Here is a 14,849-nt window from a genome sequence, read left to right as displayed (position 1 = left end):
CAGTCTAAATAGCCAGGACAGGTGACGGGTGGGAGAAGGGAAGGGTTATTTTATTTCAGGATTTTATGTAGTTGAAATTCCCGGCTCTGCTGGGGGCAGTGGGACGAGTCAGTGCAGACTCTAGTCCATTTGTCTCGTTCTTCAGGCAGTTTGCACAACTGTATACAAATCGGCTGTAGGGACAGGTCTGTTCTGTCTTGGCGAAGACACAAGGCCAGCGGTTCCCAAACATTTTCCCCGCATAACCCCATTTTCAGATGTCTTGTTTCCCACTACCCCAGACAGCACAGAAGTTGCCATTTGAAAATGGCGTCCTCCCTGCCGTGTGACCTCACACGCACTCTACGTGCACGGTCACGCTGCGAGGAGGATGCCATTTTGCTTTACAAAGCAGCGTCCTCTGGACTGCCTGAACTCTCACACATGGTGCGGGCGAGGTCATGCTGCATGGAGGGCGCCCTTTTGTAGAGCAAAAGAGCTTCCCCTGTGTGAGGTGACCTCGCGCGCACGCTGCGTGAGTCACGCTGTGCAGAGGAGGCCGTTTTGTAAAATGCTGTTCTCTGCACGCTCAGGATTGCCGGGATCCCATCTGCTGAGGAAGCGACCCCACTGGGGAGTCAGGACCCACAGTTTGGGAACTGCTGCTCTAGGAGATAGGTTGGGCAAATAAAATAGCTGGGTGTGCGAGGGGAAAATGGCTGTCCTGGTACCCTAGCAAACAGTGCTATGCAATGGATCCCATTTCTACTCCTGGGCGCAGCAGGGCAGGAAGCCAAATTGGAATTAAAAAATGCAAAACACCCTCTTCTCCCCTTGCCCCCACTCCCCAAAAAAAAACCCCAAACCCAACAAGACTTTCTGAGTTGACCAGAAATTTTTTTCTGAGTTCTTCAATTTTAATTACAATTTTTAAACATTCGTTTTGGTTCAAATAGAACTGGATTTTGTCCGCTGGGCCTTCAGGTGGTAAGTGGTTTGATCACTGCAAAACGCAGCATTTTACTGTGAAATGCTGAATAGGGTTTAGTGGAAATGGCACTGATCTCGTTCTAACTTAACATCTTCCAGGACTGCTGAGCCAACGTACAGACCTGCCCTGGATCCCCCACGTCTGCTACAGCTTCCATGCTCTCTTCATCATCGCCACAGAGCAGTCGTCGCTGTCAATGGATGCGCTGACCTCCCTGTCGTAGTTCAGGAACTCCTCCGCTGCGACCTGGTGGAGCGAAGGTGAAAGTGGCGGCTTTGAGAGGGCTCAGAACAGGCCTCGGCACGGAAGGCTCATTTCACCCTTGACAGCTTTGCTCGCCCCAGGGGCTCTGCGTGCAGCAGGCCTGGAGATGTCCGTTCTAGCTGACCCTGGCTGGAGTGGGGGTGAAGTGCCCAGCGTCGCCCTACCTCCATTCACTGCTAAATTGTGGATCCTCAGATTATAAATTCCTGGGTTTATGACTGCTGGCTGGAGCGGGACAGGCAGGGGGCCAGGGATGGTTACAGAGCAGCGGGGTCTGGCCCTCCTCGAAGGGAAGCAGTTCAGGCCCTACCCCACCCAGCCCCTGTGCCAGGCGTTGCCCTGCCCTGCCCTGCCTTACCTTTCCATCCTTGTCCCCAGGTGTGTCAAAGCCGTCCAGGAACGCTTGGAGCACCTGCTCCTCTGTCCAGGCCCCGCTCTGGTACTTGGGGTGAGTCCTGGCGTCGTACACCCCGCGGAGATCCTCCACGCTCACCAGGCCGTCTCCGCTCGTGTCTAGCTTGTGAAACGCATCTGCTACGATCTGCTGCTGGGCGGCCGACACGGGGGGCTGCACAGACAAGCTGCGCTGGGGGGCAGTCTGGCTTTCAGTTCCAGCCCCATGGCGAGCAGGAGAGCACAGGTGAGTGCCCCCTTGTGGATGTCCCCACAATGACAGCCAGCCCTGGTCAGCCGTGCCCCCACACAGGAGGGGCAGGCTGGGGCTTTGGAGTTGAATTTTCTCCCTGTGAGCAGAGGACCCTTGGCTGCAGCATGTGGACGCTGCCGATAGGACCCTGGCAAACAGGCTGGGGGGGGCTGTCCCATGTTACAGCCCAGACTATGGCACCAATGTCCTGGAGCCAGTGAGAGCTGCAGGAGCTCAGCACTGCTGCCAAACTGGCCCCAGGGGTCCCAAGAATGAGAGCTCCCACCATCCAGCCCTTGACCAAGGGGACCTGAGGGGCAGGTAGGGGCGCCTGCTCTTTGTGAGCTGTGCCAGGCCCCCCCCCCCCCCCAGGCCCTAAAGAACATGGGGTGCTCAGCCCTGCCTGCCACAGCTTCCTGCTCAGAGCCAGGCCTCTCCTGGCCCCAAAGGGACCCGTTCTTCCACATGCTGAGGGGCCCTGGGCTTCCTGCAACTCCATCCGGGGTGTCCCTGGCTCAGCCTGAGGTGTCCGTAACCAATAACATGGCAGATTCTCTCCCCAGGCCACCTGCAGGCTCTTACACAGGCCCCAGCCCCCAGCTCACCCTCAGGGCTGCCAGGAACTCCTCAAAGTCCGTCGTTCCACTGCTGCTCTTGTCGCAGAGGCTGAAGATTTGCTGCGCCTCCCCACGGCCCAGCACGATGCCAGCTGAGCTCAGGCCCTTCACAAACTCAGCCAGGTCCAGGGACCTGATCTTATCATCATCCAGCATGCAGAAAACTCTGCAGCCAAGGCAGGGGTGGGGGAGGAGGAGAGAGTGTTGTGCACTGCCAACGTCACGTGCTCAACGGGCAGCGACTTTCTGGGTCGATTTTTGTGCCTTCTGTTCTCTGAGCCTTTAGGTCAAACTCAGATCAGATTTTCTGGGATTTCAAGGTGAGAAACTCACTTTTACTTTTAAAAGAAAGCTGCAATTTGCATCTAATCATCTGAACACCAGATGCTGGAGCTTTACGGAAACCATCAAGCAGGGGTCTCCTGCTGAAATGAAGAGGCAGCAGGTTTAAACTGAAAACAGAGGAAGTACTTCACCCAATGAACAGGCAACCTGTGGAACTCCTTGCCAGGGGATGTTGTGAAGGTTAAAACTACAGCAGGGTTCAAAAAAGCACTAGCTAAGGTCTTGGAGGCTGTGTCCACCAGTGGCTGTTAGCCCAGACAGTCGGGGATGCAGCCCCATGCAGGGGTGTCCCTAGCCTCTGGCTGCCAGAAGCTGGGACTGGATGATGGGGGATGGATCAGGTGAGAATTGCCCTGTTCTGTTCATTCCCTCTGAAACACCTGGCATTGGCCACGGTCAGAGACAGGCTACTGGGTGAGATAGACCCGGGGCTACTGCTCGTAGCCAGGCTGGCCATTCTTATGAGTGGGAAAGGGAGAGGATGGATAAAAGAAGCGTCTTATGGCTAATGCACCAGGGACTGGGCACAGGACTCCTGCGTTCCATTCCCAGCTCTTCCGCTCACTGCCTGATCTAACAAAGGGGCATCACCTCACTGCCTCAGTTCCCCAGCAGCACAGTGGGGTTAGCCACGCTAATCTGCCTCCCAGGCACCACTTGATGCTGGGGGATGTCAGAATGGACAGGAAAAGGCTGCTGCGGCTTTCCCTACCATCCTCACGAATGGCATCTGGGAGGGGGCTGCTTTTGTCCCCAGGGCGGGGGCTGGCATAGACGAGCTCAGAAAGACAATCCCACCCCTGTCCCAATCCAGACCTAGTCCGCATTTCAGTCAGGGTGGCCTCATCCTTTGCCAGCTGGAGGGGTCGCATTTGGGCAGGGCGTGGGCAGAGGGGCAATGCGCCACTTATTTGTATCAATGTATAAAAGAGGGTCTCAGAGGAAGACTCTTGTCTGGCTGAGTGAGGACTGGAAAGTGCTGCTGTTTACTGAGCTGTCCATTGACGGGCACACAATAAGTGTGCGAGTAGCGTGTATGGGGCGTGTTTTGACGATAGAGGTGGCAGGGTGCCCTTCTGGCTGAACGGAGCTGTGCTCTTAGTGCCTGACTGGAGCGTGGAGTGGCGTCTCGCTTACCTGCGCAGAGCCGGGACAGCATACACACTGGGAGAACACACACAGCCAACAACTGACAACAGTTCCATGGGGGAGGGTAACCACAGCCCTCCTGATGATCCAGGAAGGGGTGGTGGAGGGGGGCGGGGCTGATTAGACAAATTTACTCAGGTTGTAACACCGCCACAGCGCTACCACCGGCTGGAGCTGCTACATATGCTGCTGCAAGCAGGATTCCCCAGACACCAGCAGGCAAAGAAAGGCTTTTTGGTTAAATAGCCGGAATTTAAACTGACTTAGTGCCTTGTTCTGACCCCACAGGAGTTTCTGTCCCGGAGGGCGGGGGCAATCCTTCCTGGGAAGGGCTGGAAGCCGTGTGGCTTACTGAGACCCATGGCATGGCTAGGTGAACTCTGGTAAGCTTGTTAATATGCGGGTAGGTTCTTGGGTTGGTTTGAATGTGTTGTCTTTTGCCTTAAGAACGCCTGGGTTTGCTTAGAAGGGGCTGTGTGGTACTGTACCCGTGGGGGCATTACACTGTTTCGAATCGCTGAGGAGGAAGCCGAGTGCCGATGCCGGCTAGTTAGACAGTCAGCACGTTGGGAATAGCAGGGTGTAGGCAAGGAGCTGTGCAGGCCAGAAAAATCCCGGTCAGGCGAGCAAGAGATGTGGGCTTTGTCCAAGAGAGAGGGCAGGCACCTGTGTGGGAGGGCCTTTCCTGCCCCAGGAGGGGGATACGGGCACAGGTGCACTGAACTCTGACCTCTCTGGTGGCGGCGTGTGCGCACTCTGGGATAGGGTGATTTGCCAGACGTGCCCACAGTTGTGAAAGCAAGTATCTGAGACGGGAAAAGCCCAGAGGGAAAAAATCTCATGATCTTGTCACTAAAAGCCCCGTGAAAAGCGAGACAGGAGCAGGGATTAGGCAGCACGGAAGGAGCAAGCAGCTGTTGAACTGGTCTGAGCTGCAGAAATCAGAGGTGGTGAGGCAAGCTGAGGTGGTCTGGGACAGAGCCGCTCCAGACAAGGGGCCAGGAGCGCTCCCTTTTCCTCCTACAGCGCATGCAGAAAGTGCCAGACAGTCCAGTGGCGTTAGCAGTGCCAGTGAGCAGTCCAGGGACACAGAGGCTGGAGTAGAAAAGCCTGCTCCTGCAGGAGAGTGACAGACGTGCTGATCCAGTCGGAGAAGACTGTCAAATCACAGGGGAAGGATATGAGGGTGTCCCTATTCATGGGCAGGCAGGGTATGATGGACCCCGGTGCTTTGCCTGTGGCCTGGCTAACGCAGACACCAGAGAAGGGCTGGAACTCTGCTGGTGGGAATAGCAGAGGCTGTGGCTGGTGATCTGTTCATCTAGGAAATTAAACTGAGCTTTAAAACAAAATCCAGCCTTCTTCTCTGGAAACGGCAGCGGTGGGGGGCGGGGGTGAATCAAACTTCCCCAGCTGCCTCAAACCGTGCTGAGGGAGGTGTCCGCCCGGCAGAAAGAACACACAAGAAAAAGGGGGGAGGGTAGAGCCACTCTGCAGAGAACAAATGGATATAGCAGCCAGTCAGGAAGTAGGGCTTCCCCCCCCACCCCATGCCCCACTTCTGCCTGCCTGCTGGGCTGTGAACAGATAAAGGCGCCTGAGCTGGGTGGGCGAGGGGATTCTGCTCAGCTTGACTCAGTGGGTGGAGAACAAAAGGTCACCCAGTGGGGTGGGAGTATCAATACTCCTCCCTCTCCCCTTGAGACGCTGAGTGAGATGCTGCCCAGAGCGGCCGCCCTGCCTTATTTTCCCCTTTTGGTCCAGAGAACTGCTGCATGTAATACTTCCGGGGGAGCGGAGGGGGGCGAGGGGGAGAGGAGGAAAGGTTCAACCTGTCCTTGGAGCAGCCAATCCCTTGAGGGGAAAACGGAGACCACACACACGCCCTGGAAACCAGCCGGGAGGGGGCAGTGGGAGGAGCAGGTCTCAAGTTCACCCCCCAAGGGTTTGGAGTAATAAAGGTAAGATGGGGGCATGTGAGCACTCGGCCCCCTAGATGCTGAAATGAGCCAGGCTAGCTTTCACATGCCTCGGGGTGGGTTTTTGGAAAGCTGGGCACTGGCTGGCTAGCAGGTTTATTATACGCATAGCAGAAATGTGAAATTGTGACCTGTCATGGCAGAAACACCATCCAGGAAAGAAGCCTGTCCAGGAAACAAGTTAGTCCCCAAAGATGCCAGACCGCACCTACTTACACCCATTTGTCGATGGGGGAGATGGGACTGTGATGGCAATTTCCTGCAATAGCTCTGGAAGTGCTGCCTGTAGTAAGTGTGTGTGTCATTGTGAGGCAGGTCTGGTATTGCATGGCAGAGGATGCCCACCGGCCTCCAGCAACAAAGAACTGTGTGTGTGTGCATGGAGAGAGAGAGAAGGCAAATACACTCAGTTTGTAACACCATCTGAGGAGGCTGCAAATCCTGGTTCAGGCTGGACTCGCCAAAGCCCAACAGAAAAGAAAGGACCTTTGGATAAATACCCTGAGTTTAAACTGACACAAGGCCTTGTTCTGACCCAGCAAATGGACAGGACCTCTCCAAGGGCCCCCCCTCCACCTACCCTTAGAGATGGGCTGGAAGGCCTGCCACCTGGCAGAGCCCGAGGGTAGAGCCGGGGTAATCTCCGGCAAGCTCATTAGCGTGGGTGTAGATTTGCTGCTTGTTTTTATGATGTTGCTCTGTGATGCTTTCACCCTGAGAATAAATGCACTTGCTTATAAAGCGCTGTCTGGTAACTGATCGTTTGGCTGTTTACAGCTCCTGGAGAGAAAACAAAGCACGGTGGCTGGCTGTTTAGGCAGCCTGGCTTGCTGGGAACATCTCGGTGCAGACAGGGAACTGTGCAGCCTGGAAACATTCAAGACAGGAGGGAGAGAGAGACGTCAGGCTGTGCCACCCTCAAGGGACCATGGAGGGGGAATATGGGTGCAGTCACCCTGAACACCGATCACTTACTCAGTGTAAGCTGGATTGCTTGGTAAACTGAGCACAATCAAACGTGCACTGGCATCCTGCCAAATGCTCGATCGTACATGTAGTTCATGCAGGATGTGGAACTGTTTCTTGGAACGCCGTGACCCTGAAAAGCACTTAGGGGATCACTGTAGCTACCCAACTAACCCTGAGCTCCCAGGGTCAAAAGGGCTACCACCATCCTTGGCTGCATTAAGCGGAGTAAGGAGTGGATGGAATCATTGTGGGAGAGACTCAGCTGCCGTCTCTTGTGGGCTGATTATAGCACGCAGCGATGAAAAGGCGCTCCTAGACAATAACAACGGTGATGTAACAGCAAGTCATCATGCTGCCAGCCTGTGCGCCATGGTAACCACCCTCCCTGCCCACTGCCATGATCCAGAGGGAATGCAGGTGTGAAGACATCAGCGCACACAGCAGTCTCATGGTGATCACAGGTAGGAAATCACAGCCACAAAAGCTGTGAGATGTTTCAAAGATACGTGTGAGAGTTGGATACCTAATTACCCTGGGGCCTGGGAGAATGTCAAAGGAGCAGAGGGCACTTCTGACAGACCCTCAGTTACTCAAGCCAAGCCCAGACTTTGAACTGCAGCTAAAAGACACAAACCAAGCTCCTGGGGGTAGAAGTGCCCTGAAGCTTGTGCAATTATCAGCTTTGGTTGCATTCGTGCACCAAAATGAGCAGGTCTAACCCCAGTGACATGGGAGAAGCATGGACCAGGTGCCAGAACACAATCCCGGGTGAGAGCCTGTCACCTCCTCTGCTGCCACGGCCACACTGCCATCGCTAGCAGGTGTACGTCTCCCGCAGCTGGCAACTTTGCCTGCCGGGGGGCAAGTGTAGCCATACTGCTACCATCGCATCTGCACCGCAGCACTGGCCAGTCCAGCAGCCAGGCAACAAGGGCACCGGAGAGCCAAGTCAGTAGAAAGCCAATGGAGTCCATAGCCCCTGGCAGCGAGATCACTGTGATTGCCTTGAGCGGCCCACAGTGGCCCAGATCCCTTCCGGAGCAGAGGTGAAACTTGCGCTCTGCTGGCAGCGGCATGGGGAGGAGAGGGAGGGGCTGTGGCGGCACCGGTAGGCCACCACGTGCAGACGCAGCGCAGGCACCAAACCCAGCAGCATCTGGCTGAGGCCACGTCACACAGGCTGGAGCGGGTGATGTTTGCGGCCCGCAGCAGTTACCGGAGTTACCCACATAGTTCAGTTTAAAGACAACACTAAATTACTTTTAATTAAAGAATAAAACACGTTCATTTAACTTCAAAGATTTTAAGTGAGTACAAGTATAAGGCACTACAGTCAGAAATGGTCACAAGAGAAAAAGATACAACGCTTTCCAAACCTAACAACCCAGACTTGGTTCAAGGTAGAATTCTTACCGCTCCCAACAACAGGGCTGACCAAATTTCAGGTCAAGATCGCTCCCAAAGTCCATCAGCTGTTTCTTTTGTCTTCTTAGATGGAAAAGAAAGAGATGGATAGGGAGCGATAATTGGGGGTGTTTGCCCCTCATTTTTATAGTCCAGTTACCCTTTGAAATGCATTTTCCTGAGTGTTACCCCTAGTTAAACTTCATTGCCGCTAGGAGGACAGTGACAAGGAGTCTGGTGGTGAAAGGGGTCCCAAGGTGGTGTTTGCTAAAATGCAGATTTGCCTTGTCTTCCTCTTGCTGTTTCAAGGACCTTGTTTACTACTTAATAAATTGAAGCAAACACACATTCCTTTGTTTAACATAGGTCTGCCTGACCAGTTTTGCCTAATTGGGACTACATGGATTTGAACATGTGCCACCAACATCGTTCGGGGAAGTAATAATTTTACATGTCATGTTATTACACACATTTTACCATGATATTTGGTCACAGCATTGTTTTAACTGTGAGGGTGTGACAGGGTTTAAGACCTGCTCTAGTCCCAAGAGGCCATGTCCCCTTGCCTCTCCTGGGCATGCTCAGGCTAGCAAACAGGAGCAGCGACCAGGGGACTGCTGCGAGGGACCTCTCCCGGTGAAGGAGGAGCAACTGCATGACCCTTGGGGTGAGTTTGTCATCTGTGGGGCGTGTTTGTGGTGTGCCTGCTGCTTGACTGAAGTATATCATGTGGTAACCATGGGGTGGGGCTACTCAGGGAGAACCAGGGTTTAAAAAGCCCACTCCTAAGTGACCAGAGGCAGCTAACAGAAGAGTTTTGCAAGGAACTTGAGTTGGAGAGTAGATACACTTCATCAACATTCTGTAAACTAACCACAATAACCCCCTCTCCCGAAAAAGACAAATGACAATAAAGAGCTGCAGGAGTTTAAAAAAAAATGCAGAAGAAGTCCAGCAATGGAATGAAGGCTATCCCATTTATTGCACTGAATGGATCACTTGATGATTACCTGTTCTGTTCATTCCATCCGAGGCATCTGGCACTGGCCACTCGTGGAAGACAGGATACTGGACTAGATGAACTATTGGTCTGAACCAGTGTGGCCATTCTTATGACTCTCAGCTAGGAGCAAGAGACATGCAAAGGTTAGTTAGTTACATCAGCATGATAATAGCATCTATTTCGAGCACCCTACCCCCCTCCAATGCTTCTACAAGAAGAGGGCTGGGGAGTTAACCAATAATTCTTCAAGCGCTTGCTCATGTCAATTCCAAGTAGGTGTGTGTGCGCCACGTGCACAGTCATTGGAAGGTTTTTCCCCTAGCGGTACCTGTTGGGTCGGTCCGGGCACCCCCTGGAGTTGCACAACATAGGGCCCCGCCACCTCTTCAGTTCCTTCTTACCACCTGTGATGGTTGTTGGAGCTACTCTTCTCTCTTGCTTCTGCAAGCATTCCCCTAGTGTCTTGCAATGCAGATACCTGTAAATAGTTAGATTAATTTAGTAATCAGTAGTTAAAGTTAAGTTTGCCCCCCCCTCTCCATCTTTTATTTCTCCACTTCATCAGGGAGACGGGGCATGCCTTGATCCCAGGGGTTTAAGCCATGTGGGTCTCGCCATATGTCTATGCCTAAGGGCGACCCCCCCCCCCAACTCCTGTTTGAAGAGTCTAGGCGAATCACACCAGACAGACTGGTGTAAAATTTGTAGAGATTTCCGACCTAGGACTAAGGAGAAGAGAAGGGTCAGACTGAAGCACCTTCTCATGGAGGCAACTCTTCACCCCCAACTAGTGGGCCAGTTGGGCACCAGCATCTCAGTGTGGAGCACATCACCCTCAGTAAGGGAGCCGTCAGCAAAGAAGAAAACGTTGGCATTCAGCGACTCCAGGCACCGCCCCTCACCCGCACTGGAGTTGTCTTGGCACTGCTCCCACTCACCAGTGCCTTGCAAAAGGCACAAGAAAATACAACTCGCCTGCCAAATGTGCCACTCCCATCTGAAGGGGAAATGTACATCAGTCATGATGGACGACACCACAGCAATGTTTTACACAGACAGACGGGGAGGAGCCCACTCCCCTCCCCTGTGCTGCAAAGCCCTCGAACTGTGGGAATCCTGTATAGCCCACTCCATACACCTACCTCCCGGGGACTCGGAACAAGCTGGCAGACCATTTCAGCAGGACCTTCTGCAACCACAAGTCATCCATTCGGCCGGATGTCATGAGCAGTGTTTTCCCTCCTCCTCATCCACAAGGTCCTGCTCAAGGTCAAGAGGGAAAGAGCATCCGTTATTCTGATAGCTCCGGCCTGGCTTCGACAGCACTGATATTCAATGCTTCTGGAACTGTTGGTAGCCGCTCCAATCACCCTACCATTTTCGCTGGACTTCATCACACAGGACCATGGCCGCCTCCAGCATCCCAACTTAGAGTCTCTCCACCTCACAGCGTGGAAGCTTCAAGGCTAAAACACCATAGAACCTTCATGCTCGGACCTTGTCAGAAAGGTCCTCCTTGGTAGCAGGAAGCCATCCACCAGGGCTATATACTTAACCAAGTGGAAGAGATTCTTAACTTGGTCAATGCAGAGAGGTACCCCCCCAACACAAGCATCAATACCCTCCATCTTGGACTATTTGATGCACTTGAAGCAGTTAGGCTTGGCGGTGTCATCCTTAAAAGTACACTTAGCAGCCATTTCTGCATTCCACCCAGGATGCATGGCTGTTCAGTCTTTGCCAACCCAATGGTGACCCATTTTTTCAAGGCCCTGGACAGGCTTTATCCACAGGTCTGATGTCCAATACTGGCCTGGGACCTCAATTTGGTGCTCTCCAGGATGAAGGGACCTCCCTTTGAGCTCTTAGCAACATGCTCCCTCCTCTACTTCTCATGGAAGGTGGTATTCCTGGTTGCAATAGGCCCTAACATTTGGACTCCCCCATACATGGTGTTCCATAAGAACAAGGTCCAGTTACGGCCCCACCCAGCCTTCCTCCCAAAGGTGGTGTCTCAGTTCCATACAAGCCAAGACATCATCCGCCCAATATTCTTCCCTAAACCACATGCCAACAGCAGGGAACAAAGTCCCCATTCCCTAGACGTCAGGAGGGCACTGGCGTTGTACATCGAAAGTACAAGGCCATTTTGTAGGTCAAATCAACTCTTCATGGCAGTGGCGGACAGAATGAAGGGCTTTCCGGTGTCTTCTCAGATGACCTCATCGTGGATCACGTCCTGCATTAGGACCTGCTACAACCTGGCAAAGAGATCGGCCCCAGCACTGACAGCACACTCCACGAGGGTGCAGGCCTCCTCAGCAACTTCCCTGGCACATGTTCCTACACAGGAGATCTGCAGAGCCACAATATGGTCATCAATCCATACGTTCACCTTGCACTACGCCATCACCCAACAGGCCAAGGATGATACGGTGTTCGGCACAGCAGTGCTCCAATCAGCCATTCTGTGTGCTCTGACCCCTCCTCCGGGGGTAGCTTGGGCGTCACCTACTTGGAATTGATATGAGCAAGCACTCAAAGAAGAAAAGACGGTCACCTGCCTTCCGTAACTGTTGTTCGAGATGTGTTGCTCATGTCCATTCCTAAACCCATCTGCATGCCCCTCTGTCGGATCTAGCTGGTAAGAAGGAAGCGAAGAGGCGGTGGAGCCCTATATATGGCCCCATATTAGCATGACCCCAAGGGGCCCCTGGTCTGACCTGCTGGGTACCGGTACAAGAAAAGCCTTCTGACAACTGTGCACATGGCATGCACACACTTACTTGGAATGGACATGAACAACACATACCAAAGAACAACAGTTACGTCTTTTCTCAGGTGCAACACTTGTGCATTTGGGGTTTCGTTACTCTTTGCCTCACTCCACAGATTACCCACTGCTCAGCGCTTCAGGTAAATTTATGTTCAGGTTTCCCTTTCATTATTTAAACAGCACAACACTGCAGACAAAAGGCAAGAACCCTCAATCCCCAAATAATTTACAGTCCAAGACCCGCATCCTGCAACTTACTGAAAATAGCAGTGCTATTGCTCAGATGCAAAGAGGTGAAGGAAAGGGCTGGTGCTAAATAGAAGGGAGAAGGAGAGACAAGGGGCCCAGCTTTAGAGCATGGGGTCGCTTTGCTCAATAGTGAGCTTGCTGTGACAGATGTGGCAATTTCCTGCAGTATCCTTGAAAAAACTTTATTGAATTAAGTTTGAGTATTTTTGGAGTTGGACATATTAAATGCACTGTTCTGCATTATTTTAGGCCAGGATGATCAAAGAAATGTATTGAACAATGTGACAGACAAGAATAGACTTTTGGAACAATGTGTGTGAAGTAGATTTCTTGGGAAAGATCTAGGGAAACTGTCTACTGATTGTCAGATTCTGGGAACAGATAATCAAAGGCTCAAGTTGTATAAAGACTAATCTATGCACTGGGTCTGAACTAAAGCTGTTATGAACCTTTAACCACAGAAAAAAACCTTGGTGGGGTTTGGAGGACTGACTCCTACCAGAGTCTTGTTGAAGCTGGGGCAGGGGATGATCTCAACTAAGCTTATTACCACACATGTAGGCATATTTATTGTTTTTGTTTTCTTTATAATGCTTTCACCTTAAGAATAAATGTGCTTGCTTAGAAAGAGTTGTGTAGTAACTTGTAACTGGTGGCAATGAGCCTTTGAGGAGAAAGCAGTGTGCAGACACTGCCTATGTAGATGGTCTGGCTTGCTGGGAACAACACAGTGTAGGCAGAGGACTGTACAGTTTGGAAAAACCCCAGTTGGGGTAGGGGGCAGAGAGAGAGACCAGGGTCTCCACTGAAGAGAGGTGACAGCTGAGGAGCCAGACTGTACTCTACAGTGTATGTTAGATGTCAAATTGATTGTACATCTGCTGCTACAGGACAATCAGACAGGATTTGTTGCCACAAAGCTCTTTTTCTGCAGAAGACTCAGCTGGTTCAGTGTGCAATTGTCCTAGCTAATGATGAGTATTTAGTATACCACTGCAGCAACCGGAAACTGGAGTAGCTGACCATATAGTAACATGAGTTTTCCATTTCTGCTCTCCATGATCAATTTTTCACAGCTGTTGACCTTTGCAAAGGTACTTTAAAAACAGACTCGGAGAAAAAAAAAGTTGCTGCCACATTTTCCCCTTAAATAGCCTCTAGAGTGAACATCAAACTGGTTCTACCTGTAACAGCAGCAACCTCTCTCGAATAAAGAGGGAAAGCAACCCAGCAGACCCCACTTCCTCATTCTTTAGCACTTCCTGCTGACTCCTGGCAACACTTAGTTAAGTGCTATCATCATAGACAGCACAAGTTTTAAAAATAAATCCTAGCAACTGCAGCTTCCTTACGTGACCTTTGAGCTGATTTCTCCTTATCTCCAGCATACCAAATACTCAGTTTCTATGGATATGAAAGACGCCAAGAACACCTGCTGCCCTAGACCTGTCCCTAGGATTGAAACATGCTTGTAAAGAATAGGACTCGCACTCCTAGCGTTCTGATCATTCTGCCTCTGTATCCCACACACTTGATAGCCCAACTGCTCTAATTTTCAAGACAGACTGAAACCCAAGCTCCAAGCAGCCAAACCACTCAAAGAATGCACCCATCAGGCATCTGAGTTTGGGTAGGCCTTGTTCCCGTATGCCTGCACATAGCCCCAACCTTCCTTTGGCTACAAGAAACACAGGCATATACAGTAGATGGGGACAATAAAGGGAAATTTACAACCCACCTGGCAACCTTCAAGGGCTTTTTATATCAAATAATATACTGCTTCCTACATACTGGAAACAAGAGTGGCTCTAGGCACGGGCAGCAATGACTGCTCTCCTGGGTGTTGGCGCCAACTCTCCTTCACCACTTTCACACACTACATATAGCTGTGTTGGAGAGTCAGGAGTGTAGGACTGCACCTAGCCATATGCAAAGGAGATTTTATTGGGCTCCTGCCCTGTTTATACAAAGGTGAATTGAGTTATAGGTGACAATATTGTAACTGGGAGATTCAATATTAATTATAGATATGACTATCTTTACTTAAAAGGATCATAAACAAAAGATCCCAGGGAAGTAGGGAGGTTAGACAAGGATAGCTAATTGTGTTTTGCTAAGGTGTTAACTTTCAAAGAACAACTAGAATGATTTACCAATGCTGGGAAAAAAAGTAATTTTAAACTAGAAGGGCCAGATTCGAAAGGAGATCAGATGAGAAGATACAAAACACTGGACAGTTGCAGACCAGATAACACAAAACTGAAGGGGCAAAGAAAACCTCTGGAAACAACATGAGTCGAATATACCAAAATATCTTTATTTTATATCCTGCAAATAAGTGAGGACAGATTCAAGTGCAACAAAAATAATAAATACAGGCAGCTGGATGATATTGCCATGATAATCAGTAAGGAAAAAAAACTTTAAATGAGTTTTTTTTTTTTTTTTTAAATAGTAACTAACTGCCTAGCCCTTCAC

At 51.3% G+C, this 14,849-nt stretch overlaps 1 protein-coding gene across 1 annotated transcript; it reads right to left on the bottom strand.

Moving 5' to 3' along the window:
- Nucleotides 1-1,114: 1,114 nt before the first annotated feature.
- Nucleotides 1,115-10,556, bottom strand: CAPS (calcyphosine). Its single transcript, XM_067561950.1, has 4 exons — nucleotides 10,489-10,556; nucleotides 2,486-2,663; nucleotides 1,593-1,802; nucleotides 1,115-1,216 (listed from the first exon to the last, which is right to left on the bottom strand). Exons 1-4 carry the CDS (start codon nucleotides 10,554-10,556, stop codon nucleotides 1,115-1,117), a joined length of 558 nt encoding a protein of 185 aa, XP_067418051.1.
- Between the last annotated feature and the right edge of the window lie 4,293 nt (nucleotides 10,557-14,849).

Source organism: Emydura macquarii, unplaced genomic scaffold (genome assembly GCF_026122565.2).
Source record: "Emydura macquarii macquarii isolate MOO-44397 ecotype Brisbane River unplaced genomic scaffold, CSIRO-AGI_Emac_v2 contig_306, whole genome shotgun sequence".
Lineage (NCBI taxonomy): Eukaryota > Metazoa > Chordata > Testudines > Chelidae > Emydura > Emydura macquarii.
Note: the sequence above shows the minus strand (reverse complement) of the source record. Positions and strands in the feature narration are given on the sequence as shown.